Source organism: Lotus japonicus, chromosome 2 (assembly GCF_012489685.1).
Source record: "Lotus japonicus ecotype B-129 chromosome 2, LjGifu_v1.2".
NCBI lineage: Eukaryota > Viridiplantae > Streptophyta > Magnoliopsida > Fabales > Fabaceae > Lotus > Lotus japonicus.
This window is the reverse complement of record NC_080042.1, coordinates 80971283-80984049: the sequence shown is the minus strand read 5'-3', so window position 1 is coordinate 80984049 and position 12767 is coordinate 80971283. Positions and strand designations below refer to the sequence as shown.

The 12767-nt window shown below is 35.7% G+C and overlaps 2 protein-coding genes across 3 annotated transcripts; one reads left to right on the top strand and one right to left on the bottom strand.

Moving 5' to 3' along the window:
• Positions 1–148: 148 nt before the first annotated feature.
• On the bottom strand, positions 149–4517 carry LOC130740147 (28 kDa ribonucleoprotein, chloroplastic). 2 transcript variants are annotated; one of them, XR_009020080.1, is made up of 5 exons: positions 4110–4517; positions 3923–4021; positions 2537–2830; positions 787–1084; positions 149–393 (listed from the first exon to the last, which is right to left on the bottom strand). XR_009020080.1 is itself a non-coding variant. In XM_057592655.1 (4 exons), exons 1-4 carry the CDS (start codon positions 4455–4457, stop codon positions 968–970), a joined length of 858 nt encoding a protein of 285 aa, XP_057448638.1. In that variant the 5' UTR covers positions 4458–4517; the 3' UTR covers positions 662–967. The 2 variants fall into 2 exon arrangements, 1 of the variants encoding a protein (XP_057448638.1); XM_057592655.1 differs by lacking the exon at positions 149–393 and having other exon boundaries at positions 662–1084.
• A 2481-nt stretch (positions 4518–6998) lies between these two features.
• Positions 6999–8478, top strand: LOC130740145 (protein TORNADO 2-like). Its single transcript, XM_057592653.1, has 2 exons — positions 6999–7678; positions 7970–8478. Exons 1-2 carry the CDS (start codon positions 7181–7183, stop codon positions 8279–8281), a joined length of 810 nt encoding a protein of 269 aa, XP_057448636.1. The 5' UTR covers positions 6999–7180; the 3' UTR covers positions 8282–8478.
• The last annotated feature ends 4289 nt before the right edge of the window (positions 8479–12767 follow it).

Sequence of the window (12767 nt, the reverse complement as noted above, 5' to 3'; positions counted from 1 at the left end):
AACTGTGGGTTATAAGGTGATTGTAGAATTTGTTAAATTACATATGAATTTGCTTACTGTAGTTTTAATATGATTTTCCATAACTTTCATAATAAGCCAATTGTACAATTTGACTTTTTTTTTCTGTATAATGGCAGTAGTGACATTTGAATCTATAAGCTTAAGTACATTTCTCAAATCTTACACAGTTAAATCAATCTAGTGAGTAGTGACTTGCACAAATTAGAATATTAGTTTTTAAGTTTGTTAAAAAGTAGATTGCATTATAAAAAGTAAATCAATCTAGTAAGTTTCATATGTATTGGGCTATTGACATCACCAGAACATGGTAGCCCAAATCATCTCCGACGGCCACGGTCAATATCAAGCAGGTGGTATAGCTCTAGAATATTTCTGCCAATGAAAAAGAGCTGAAAATGAAATATAAGACTTGAAACATCCTAATTCACCATTAGTAATTTGAATTTCATTTTATTATTGGTGGTTATGGATGATTATTCTCTTCTTTTCCCTTTGAATATACAATGTCTTAAGCTCAGTAAATCAATCCAGCTTGTATTGTAAATTGTATTTATAGTACTTTGTTATATTGTTCTCATTAGAATTTGATTGGGATTGATTTGTAAGTGTGTTTGACTTTACTGCCTTAATCTTACAAAGCTTTGACAAAAAATAAAACACCATGCAAATGGAGGATAAACACATATCTGAGCATTACAAATAAACAATGCTACAAAATTAATTACTACATACTTCAAAGGAGATGGGATCTAAATGAAAACATACCTCAAAGTTTATAAAAAATTCGCCTGCATTGTAAAGGTATACCAAACTTAACCTTGGTGAAAAAAATTGTGAATACAAAAAGGCATCCCATAGCTTTGTATATATGAGGTGAAATTCCAGCTCGTAGAGACGTTTACTCTCACTCCATGTTCCGCCGCCAAAGATCATGAATATTTAGAATTTATGATTCTTCTGTTGGGGCATCATGACCTTGGTCTAAGTCTTCATCTTTTTCGCTTCCAGCTTCTTTAACTTTTTTTTCACTGATTTTTAGAAAAAGTGATCGTCCCATTAACTCCTGCAGAGGGATAGCCAACGGTTAGGTAATTTTTCTTCAGTAGAAAATTAACAAGCGGAAATTTGGGCCCATTAATACAGTTGAAGTTAGTGATTTTAGAACAAGCAAGAGGAAACTGAGCCATATGGTACCATGGTGTATTATGGATACAACTTAGGTTGTACTTCAAGGAGCCAAACATGGAAAAGCAGATATTGTTGTGAAGTGAAACATTCAGTCATCTTATTTCCGCAGCATTATTGTTCCGGGCGGGGTAAGGATCCTCTCCATTGGAAAAAAAAAACTTTGAGTGTCAAGTTGCTCCATCTAACCATTGATTTATGTGTATTTAATAATTAAAGAAGTGAGAGAAAACTACATCAATGGTTATATGGAGCAACTTGACACTCAAGTTATTTTTCAATGTAGAGGAAACATACCCTCTGGTTGGCAGTTCTAGATAAAAGATGAAACAAATGACATCTAGCTCTAGCATCAACGTGATGTAGCCTCATGAGAACTCAAAACTATCTCAAATTGACGCCTAGCATCATTGTGATGTCGCATTATTCAAAGCCACCTACATGCTTAACAACGATTAAAATAATGCTGAGTTTAAAAACAAAAGCACCGGTGGAAAATGCAACCTGAATCCAACACTTGGAGTAACAATCTACCCTGATCATTGTAAAAGCATATTGGAACAGAACTAGTAGATGCAGTATGCAAGCAAAACCATTTGCTGTAACCCAAAAATATGAAGAGAAAAAAAACATGTGGAAGACTTCATTAAAAATTTGATTTTGTTAAGAATTACTATATTTTGGCAGAAAGGTAATAAGGGCAATAAGCCAATTTCTACAGCATAGAATGAGTTCAACTGCCAAAATAAAAGACCTAGAATCAAAATCTGTATAGAAAAATGTATAAGTAGAGGCAGTAAAAAGCAAAGTGAAAGATCAGAATGTGATAGAAGTTTATAGGTTGTTTGTTTGGTATTTCAGTCGAAGCAACCATATAGCTTTGCAATCTTTACACGATCTTAACAATGGCAATATGAAGCAAGTCAATTTCCATTAAATGCAGGCTATATTCCTCCAACATATACTCAGCTATTGAAAATATTTCAATCACAATAGTATAATACAACTATAACCTAGACAACATTATTGAGTCTAGTTTAGGTAGTTTGTGATTTCGTATCCAAGAAACCTTCAGTGTAAATTATCTTGAAGTTAAACATGCAACCTAAAGTACTACAAAAACATAATTAATGAAAAATTATTTCAATTGAAGTTATTTTCTGCAAGCAAAGCTGTTTAAAGCCATTAACATCAAACTGTTTTAATAAAAGGCAAACGTTTTAGGCCAGTCATGAAATAGCAAAATTTAGGCCAGTCATGAAATAGCAAAATTTATCAGCATCTGTAAGGAAATAGCAGAGCAAGAAACCATCAATGAGAGGATAATTACCTTCCCATCCAAAGCAGATATGGCAGCCTCTGCTTCCTCCTTTGTAAGATAAGAAATAAATCCATACCCAGTTGCCCTTCCAGAAGGGGTATCAAAGACAATTCTGGCTGAAAGTGGTGCTTTGAAATTCTCAGTGAAGAATTCTCTGAGATGGGTAGATCTTACTTTCCATGCAAGGTTGGATGCATAAATTACATGACGTGCCTCACTAGGAGGAGGACTTGGAGGACCTGGGGGAGAAGGTTTCTTAAATCTCTTTGCAAGCTCTACCCTTAATATCCGTCCGGATAATTCCTAAACCACATAATTAAAAATCAATAAAATTAGAGCCCCTTAGAAGTAGATTCAGATATTCAATACAATATATCTAAACTAATTTTTTTTATTCCAAAATCAGCAAGTTAAGATATGTCAAACCATCATCCCTAAAGCTATCTTTTACGATGTTGGAAATGCTTTGCCAGAGGTAAAACATGTAGAAGGGTCACTAAAATGTTCATTTAAAAAGAAGATCCTACCACATGCTTCTGCAAAGTAATAAAACTTTCTTTCTATGTAAAGATGATAAAAATAAATTGTCAACTGCTGGTAGACTCTTGTGCGTGCAAAAAAAACAAGTAGTTACATCACACTTCCGGGAAGGAAGAAAGCTGTTAACGAAATGAAAGCTCAAACTCCAACCCCTAGTCTTTAGACAAGTTTTTGCATATCATGTTCAATCAAACCTCAAATAATTTATTTTCAGTCTATTTTTAGTACTAGAGTGTAAAAAACAAAGCAGAAAGTAAGAGGTTTAGGTGGTGGTATAAGTATAACAGGATGGAGAATGAAAGGAACTGGTTGTGGCTGGTTTGTAGAGTGGGTAATTATGTATTTCATCTGCATTTTAGTGTGACTAATACACTCTCTGGGATATATCTTCCTAGAATATATCCAAAATGTTGTGATTCCGGGTTCGCTAAACTAAAGTATTTTTTAATTGCGGACTATAGCCCATCATCTGGAGCCACCATTCAGAAAATAATCATCTGAGCAATTCACCACAACACACAGACAGTGAAAGCAACCAACATCTGATCTGATGTAAAAAACATCAAAAGCCTGATCCAATTTAATCTTCAGACCAAACAAAATATGATGCATTTGAAAGAGCTTATCTTAATTCTTATAGCATAAGCATTAGCAGGTGTTTGATTCATTTTTATGAAAATAGTTTTTGACCAACTTATAAGCTCTATTGGGATTATTTCAATAAGCTTCTCAAATTGCCCTACGAATAAGCAGAAGTATTTTAATTAAATTGTTTCCACAAATGCATCATCTGTATACTTATTTAGACACAAACATATTGAAGAGAGAAAAAGAAAGAAAATGAAAGCAACTTACAAGAGTGTCAAATTTATCAACAGCAGCCTGAGCCTCTTCCCCAGAAGCCATAGTAACAAAAGCATATCCTTTGCCTCTCCCATCTTTGCCCCTTATTATCTACTATAACCAAAACCCATTACTCCAAATTACACAATGATGCACAAAAACAAATTATAAAGCAATACAAACAGAGTTGTGAAACAACCTCGACGTCGGTGACAGTTCCGCACTGTCCAAAGAGGTCTTTGATGTCAGCGGCGGACATAGACCAAGGCAAGTTAAACACGTAGAGCTTCTTCTTGATATAGGTTGCTTGCTGGTCTTGCTCTGGTTCTTCCTCCGTAGCTGCTTCTGCTACTTCTTGCAAAGCAGAGCATAATTGAGTGCAGGGTTTTGGGGTTTTGGAGGAGGCATTGGAAGAGAAGAGAAGGTTGTGAGAGTGGGAAAGGGAAGCATGGAGCTTAACGAATTCGGGTGGTTTTGCAGGGAAGAGATGGATAGTGGAGAAACGTTGAGGTGCGAACACAGAAAGTGATGATTCTAACGCTGCCATAGTATAATCACAACACGATGAATGGATATTGGATAAACTGTGAATAGATAAGGGGTAGTGATTTCTGGGTTTATTTTATTTATGTAAGCTTTAGAAACAAAAATTACCCCATGTTTTGGGCTTTTTTTTTGAATGATGGGGAAAAAAGTTACCACAAAAGATGAAAAAAAAAACAATTTTACCTCAATTGTGTGTTTTTGGACAAGTAGGAGCTGGTGCGATGGGTGGGGCGGATTCGTATCACCGCACGCGAATGCTGTAATAAATTCGCCTTAGTCAGAGCGAATTCCCTTCCTCATCGGTTGTCCCTCTGTTCCCCATTATGTCTCATCTGAATAGTGTTAGTCTCATTTCACTGCAGCTAAGAGAATTGAATAAACAATGAATTTTGCTGCAGTAGGAATTATATGAACTGAAAAGACGACATGTAAAGAGTTTGAATAACAAACCACATTTTTATAACTCTAATCTCAACCCGACTTCAAACCATGTAAAATGACTAGAATTTCCTTGCGAATATGTCACACACACCACTAACTTAAAATCCAAGAAAATTTGGAAGCCAATCACGAGTATCATTATTGAGACATCAACCAAACCTTAATCTACTATCAATTACAACAACATTATTAACAATTGACAATCGTGAAATTAATTTCTCACTTTAATGTCGAACACACTAAACGGTAAGAGGTTGATCAATGTGTGTTTTTTTTTCATTCACAAAAGTTGGAAATCGAACTCCAAACTATGTCTTAATAGATATAGTGAACCACTTCATTAAAATATAATAACTTGTAAAAAAAGAAAGATGAAAAATATTAGTAACATTTTCTTTTAACATTCTTTCTTTGATTTAATCGAAATTCATTTAAAATTTATTAAACTATATTTCACTTTAATTTTAGTAAAATCTACACCATTCAAGAGTGTTAAAAGGAGGAGAGTCTTGCCAATTGCTATCACTCCTCATGAAATGAATGTGAACATGTGGACTCTGAGGAGGAGTTCTTCTCTTCCGATGTGTGGAATTGGTCAACTTAGATACTGAAAAAGGTCCCACGAGAGTCAGGACATACAGATTCTATATTCTGATGATATCCATGCCTATAGGCTAGTCCTCTGCTAAGCTTGCTGGCAAGCATTGTTTTTTGTTTTGGCTTAAATGGTCAATTGGCCCCTGTAATTATAAAGGGAATCAGTCCTGATCCTTGTAAAACTTTCTCATCAAATTGGGTCCCTAAAAATATTTTTTTAATCCAATTAAGGACAAAGTGTGCTTTGGCCTGATGTGTCTTAATTTTTACATTGTCAGCATTTCCACATGGCTTTTATCTTTTTTTTTTAATAAAAACTAATTCCAACTCATGATTAATTGAAAATCAAAATAAAACCTTAACTAAGTCCTAATTAACTAATTTCACCCCAATTAAGCCTCAATTTCCCAAAATCCATCTGAAGTTTAGCCTTCTCGCTCTGCAACTTCAATATCATTGGCAGCAGAGGATGCAACATCACTCTCCTCCACCAATTTAACATACAAATTATGTATGGCTTGTTGCTGAGTGGTGAGCGCTTGCCGCAATTTCACCGATTCATTGTTTGAATTGAATTCGATTTGAACATCCTCCGTCCTCGCATCGCCATGCCAGGTCCTCCTCCATCCTCGCGCCACCACGCCAGGTCCTCCCATCTTGTCCAGCACCATATCAGTGCGGATCTGGCCCAGATCCGTGCGCTTTTTGATTGCTCAGGGTTGGTGTGGTTCTTGCCCAGATTCGTGGCGAATGTAGGCAGTATGACGTCGTCGCGGCGGTGAAAGAAAGATGGTGGAGCGGTTCACAGACGGTGGTTGCTGGTTAATGCTTCAGGGTAAGTTGGATTGCAGCTCAAAGGTGGTGTTGGTGTTTTCTGCTGGTTTGAAGCTTTCCATTTGTTTCTGGAGCTTGGTTAACTGAGAAGATATAGAGAAGTTTGACTAAGGAATTGGTGGCGTAGATTGGGTATCTGATGTAGGCTTGTTATTCTCCTTAGGCTTTTCTTTCTTTTCTTCCCTTTGGTTTTTGTTTCTTGTTTCTCCTGCATATTTATCTACTGGGTTGAGGAGAAGAGGACGATGAAGAATGAGAGGTTGAGGATCATATGATTTGGGGTCCTAACATAATTAACAAAATATCTTTATGTTCTAATGTATTTTAAGATAAATTTGGGCCATAACTAAGAAAGCATTAATTTTATTATTCATAAAATCAATAAAATTGGAAGTGAAATTGATTAAAGTATTTTTTAAGGGACTAAAATTGATGTTAAAAAGTCCACGTGGGCATCCTTAGCTGACTAGGCTTGTCACTGGACCGTTGACCGGTCAAAATTGAGCAAAATGACTTAATTGGATTAAAAAAACATTTTTAGGGACCCAATTTGATGCAAAAATTTTACAGGGATCAGAACTGATTCCCTTTACAATTACAGGGGCAAATTAACCATTTAAGCCTTTTGTTTTTGATCATTTTTCCTCTCTTCTCTCAATGTGTATACTGTACAAGGTACCACTTTTCAAAAAGTAGCATTTAACCTTTCGAAAAATGTATTCATCTCCATCATTGAATCCAAAACTCACACCTTTCCATGCACTGTCTGAGCTAAGCTCTACTCCATTTCACTGTCATACAAAACAACAAACACCTCTAAACTAACCAGGCCCTCTCAGTTTCTCCCACAAGATGGCAATGAGCAACAATGTCATCGGAGCAGTCAACTTCGTCGCCGTGCTCCTCTCAATCCCCATCATCGGCGCCGGAATCTGGCTAATGAATGGCGCAGCTGATTCCTGTGTATCCTTCCTACAATGGCCCGTCATCATTCTTGGTGTTCTTATCCTCGTCGTGGCTCTCGCAGGTTGCATTGGAGCCTTCTTCAGAATCTCATGGCTTCTCATAATCTACCTCATTGCCATGCTCATCCTCGTTATACTTGTCATTTGCTTGGCTGTTTTCGTTTACATGGTCACCATTCGTGGTCATGGCCTCATGGAACCCAACCGCGCTTACTTGGAGTACCGTTTGGATGACTTCTCAGGGTTTCTTCGTCGCAGGGTGAGAAGCTCGTTCAAGTGGGATCACATCAGAAGCTGTCTTAGTCAAACGAACATGTGCGCTGAGCTTAACCAGAGTTTCCGAATGGCTCAGGATTTCTTTAACGCGCGTCTAACGCCTATGCAGGTAAAGTTTCACTGACCAGTCCGCCCTAGTTGAGACGAGATGTTTCTTAACTAAATCATGCTTATGAAACACTTGGGCTATCTGAGATGTGGCTCTTAGCTACCCAGAATAAGATGCTAAATGAGTAGTGTCTTTTTTTTATTTCAAAATTAATTAATTTTAGATGAAACTTCTGTTACTATGTTTGATGTTTAGTAAAAATAACCATGCTACAAGATTTGTTAGTGGTCCAAACTGTCTTCTTTCACTAACATTTGCTAATTAACTTTTCCCATTGATTCCCTATTACAGTCAGGGTGCTGCAAGCCACCGACGCAATGTGCGTACACATTTGTGAACCCAACTTATTGGATAAGCCCGATTAACACAGCAGCAGATATGGATTGCCTGCAGTGGAGCAACGACCAAACACAACTTTGCTACGGCTGTGACTCCTGCAAGGCTGGTTTGTTGGCAAATCTCAGGAAGGAGTGGAAAAGAGCCAATGTCGTATTGATCATCACCCTTGTCGTTTTGATAGTGGTTTATATGGTAGGATGCTGTGCCTTTAGAAATGCCAAAACTGAGGATCTCTTTCGCAAATACAAGCAGGGCTATACTTGAGAAGATTGGATCAGTGTTTGATGTTAGTGAAGTTTGGTACAGTGAAGTGGCAATGAAATTGGATAATTTAGTTTGTATTAATATTTATTACTAGTACTATCTATGTTGTTGGAATTAAAAAAAAATAATATCCATGTAGTATAAGAATTTGTCGTTTTCAGTTTTCACTTTCTTTAAGAAGAAAACATGCTTGTTTATTATGGCCGGGTAGAGTTGAAAGGTGAAAACATGATACCAAACGGTACAAGGGTTCAGCATGATTTGCGGTGAGCACCGAAAGCTGATGTCTCGACTCCCGAGTTGGGAATACGACTAGGAAGGTGGAAAGCACAAGGATGCTTTAATGGAGGATTTTCAGGGTTCTTGACTTCTTGTTTTGGCCTCTGCCTTGTCTAAACCTAAAAGGCTAAAAGGCATTTGACAGCGGGAAAAGGAGGCATTGAGAGGGAGGGAGGAATGCAAATTTAAGCTAAATCAACCAGTTTGAACTAATTACCATTATCAAATATTTTATGTTTGCATTAAATCCTAGTTTAAATTAATTAATCTAAACCAATCACTATTGATTTACATTTTGTTGTTGTTTGTCAGCATTTATATTCTAACTAGCTAGACCACTTGATCGAAAATTTTGGTTTTTGTACTTGTATCTCAATATTTTTTTAGAAAACGGTTTGTTGTTAATTATTAGTAAATTAGTTCATTCGCAAGAATTTGAATCATGATCCTTCACTTTGTAAATCCTTTCAATTCTCTTAATGAGCTACCTTTCCCCTCACTTGTATCTCACCTAAATTGACCCTGTGCCATTAAAATCATCCCAGAGAATGAAGGAATTGATAAAGGCTCTATAATCCCGTCTCCAATCAAGAACGTCGCTAGACCTTAATTAGAGAGAAGGAAAGTTTCACAAGAGAATCGTAACTCAATTCTATATAAACACATGTCATTGTCAATGTATTTGACTAGTTTTGAAATTACAATAATTTAAAAAAGAAACTAGGCGTCTAATTACTTATCATTAATTTTGGGTGAGCAAAAAGCAACTCCTAGAAGTATTAGTATATTTTTATTTTTATTTTTATTTTGCCAAAGAAAGTATGTTTATTTTGGTCACTAGCGTTACGAGAGGGTTGGGCTGGTAGTGGGTTTATGTTAGTCATCAAAATGAGATCCTTTTCGACCAAAAATTAAGGTCTTTTTTTGTCAATAAAGAAAAGCATGCATCTTCAATCTTTTCCAATGGAAAACTGGGCCTATAGCACCAAAATATTGTTGGGTTTAGCTTATGTCCTTAAACGGTTATACGTTCTTTAACAAACAAACAAAAAACGGTTATACGTTCTTTGTATGAGTATCCACTTTCTTTACTTTTTCACAATATTTAATTGTGAGACTTTGATGAATAAGAATGAACATTATGCACAACACAATCACCACTCAGAACCGGCTCAACACCAAATGAGGCCTAAAGCGAATTTTAAATTGAAACTTTTTTTATTAAAAAAATATTTCTTTTTTAAAATTGGGGGCCTATTTTACTTATTAACTGTAATTTTGGGGGCCTTTGTTACTTAGTAAAAAAAATTATAGGTCTTTTTTACTTAGTAATTTTTTTTATCTTTTTGAAGCCTAAAGGCCATGCTTGAGTGGCTTTACCATTGAGCCGGCCCTGTCACCAATTGTATCACATGCAACATTGGTTGCAGCACGACTACACAGAGATAGCACATGTGAGAACAAATTTTAATTGTGTCAGGAATCACTATTGGTGGCCTAAAATTTTGAAAGCCCTACACACTGCACTCCCTATCACAAACTCACAGGACTGATATGATTTCAATATCATGTCGTTGTATTGAACTAATTAAACAATGCCTCAAACCATGGATTGATGAAAAGCTAAGGTTTTGCTCCATCTAGAACTTTGGATTCCAGAAGATAAACCAAACAAACCTGCATTATGCAATGCAACAGCAAGGAATGGCCCCTAAAATTTGAGAGCATGTATATTTGCATTGCAACATGCGACAAGACAGCAAGTTGTTCTGACAAACTAGCATGAGAATTGCCACTCATCCAGTGATCATGTCAGAGAAAGTAATCACCTCTTGGCCCCTGATTCCCATATACACAAACAAGATACTCACCTTTCCAACATGACACTGCCCCTACCAGATTGAAGTCCACAGTATCTGGAACAAAACAACATCAAACACTCGGCCCTCAACTCCACTCCACTCCACTCCTGTTCCATTGCCATTACAAATTCAATCCTTTAGCCAAGCAAGTTCTAGTGAGATGGAAAGCTTCAAAATTCTATATATCACATGCTTGAATATAATGTGAAGAGAGAGTTACATCATGTTTCCATATTTGAAAAACATTTGGTTCCACAAGGGGCCTTTTCAGAAATCAAGCATGCGACACTTTGTGGTTGGGCGTTATTATGCCTTACAAAAAGCCTCCTTTGTGGTCCTATAGAATAATATATCACATTTATGGTGGAAAGTACTAACCCAAAGAAAAATGAGTGAGTATTGAGTTAGAATTCAAAATTTTGCTTCATGATTATATTAGAAATATTTGCAATGATTTGAAAGTATATATTTTATTTTTTGGTCACACAAATAACATCTTTAGATCAGTTTCTCCTGACATTCAGAAGCTATTTACGAAAGCTTTGTTAGAAATAATATTTTTGATTGAATTTTCAAACATGCAGTAGTTATCAGTCCATTCGATCATCAGTTCAAGAACTGTGCCATTTTCGGTAAGAAAGAAAGAAAGCCCAGGATATATCCTTGAGCTAACTCATTTATGATTGCATGTTTTGATGCCTGTTTCTGTCCATTGAACTAAGAGATTACTGTTAAGTAAAATAGGCAATTGAAAACGACCAAAGCTGTGTTCCATATTAGTCGCCTAGCCCAAGATTATCCATCCATCCATTTATGATAGAGACCCTTCTTGGAAGTACTGGATTTTGAAATAATCCTAAATGTATTTATCTTATGAATATATATCGAACTAACTTTATGTACTGTACCAGTATTTAATGGGAAAGATTGCAAGTGAAAGTAAATTGTAGTGTATCTATAAATATATGAAAGTGATGAATTAGATCCGGACATTAATTTATTGCACACGCGACACATCCATTATGGTGATTAAAATTTGACCCTTTTCTGATAAATTAAATACAAATGGGTTTGAAATAGTAATAATAGCCTATTTGAATTTTCCCGGATGTGTGTCAGTTTGGCTACCACTACCGTAATAAGGACTACCAGTCTACCACTACCATTACCCTGAATTTTACGCCTAGATTTTGTTGTCAATGAATATGGAAAATATTGGGAAAATATTCAATGGGTGCCCGAGTGAGAAAATATAGATAAAAGTTTTAAAATATGATATTTTAAGTGTTATTTTAGTGATATTTTAAGTTAGGAAAATTCTGAGGTACCCATAATTTTTTTTGGGTGTGATACCCACATTATGTTATTTAATAGATTATTACTATGTTTTTCAACGTAAATTTTACATTTTCAAATTTTATTTTATTTTTCAATTAACTTCATTCAATAAAATTTATTTTTTAATGAAAAATAGATGAGTAGTGAAGACGAACGAAGGTGGTAACGATGCGCGTCAATTGACCATATTTGACGGAAGAACACAAGTTAACAAAACACAACAAAGAAATTTTACGTCTCTAACAATGGAATACTACATTACTATAATATAATAAAATCAAACTTTTAACGGATATATAAGTTTTTACTACTCATTTAACTCATTTTAGATACCACGCTTTGAATCGACTCTAGGTACCACAGTAAGCAAGTTTAAGTTAACGTGTAACTTCTGGAACAATAGTTTCAAACACGCAATATTATTTATGATGGTTTTCAAGTCAATGATCAAAGTAACACGGCAATAAAAAATTGTGTACTCAATGAGGGGGTTGACTTGTATTATTAATTGGTACATGGCCTCACTTTTCCTCTTCTATTACGCGTGACCTTGCTCAGAATAAATAACTGAAGCTGTGACTTTATGCCACTAACTAGCTACTACATACGTTGAATTAACTGATCTCTATCGTTCCCATAGAAGTAGGTATGACAATGGGTAGAATCGAGCATGAGTTTTACAATTACCAATTCCAAATCTTAGAATCCAAACTCGAACTCAAACACAAACTCTTATGGGCGATAAAATGAGATTCATGCCTAAATCCACTGAGTTTCGGATTTATCCGAAACCCAAACCCAAACCCGTTACTTACGTGAAATAGCAACTTGTCCCAGAACTCGATCCAGAACCTACTTTCATAAATAAAAAAAGTGAAATTCATAGAAAGAAAACAAACAAATATTATTCATCATCCTCATCCATCACCAAAGTGAGACAACAATAGTTTAGAGTTTACTTTTTCAAACGTACAAAAGTACAATTAATCATCGAACACTAAAAATAA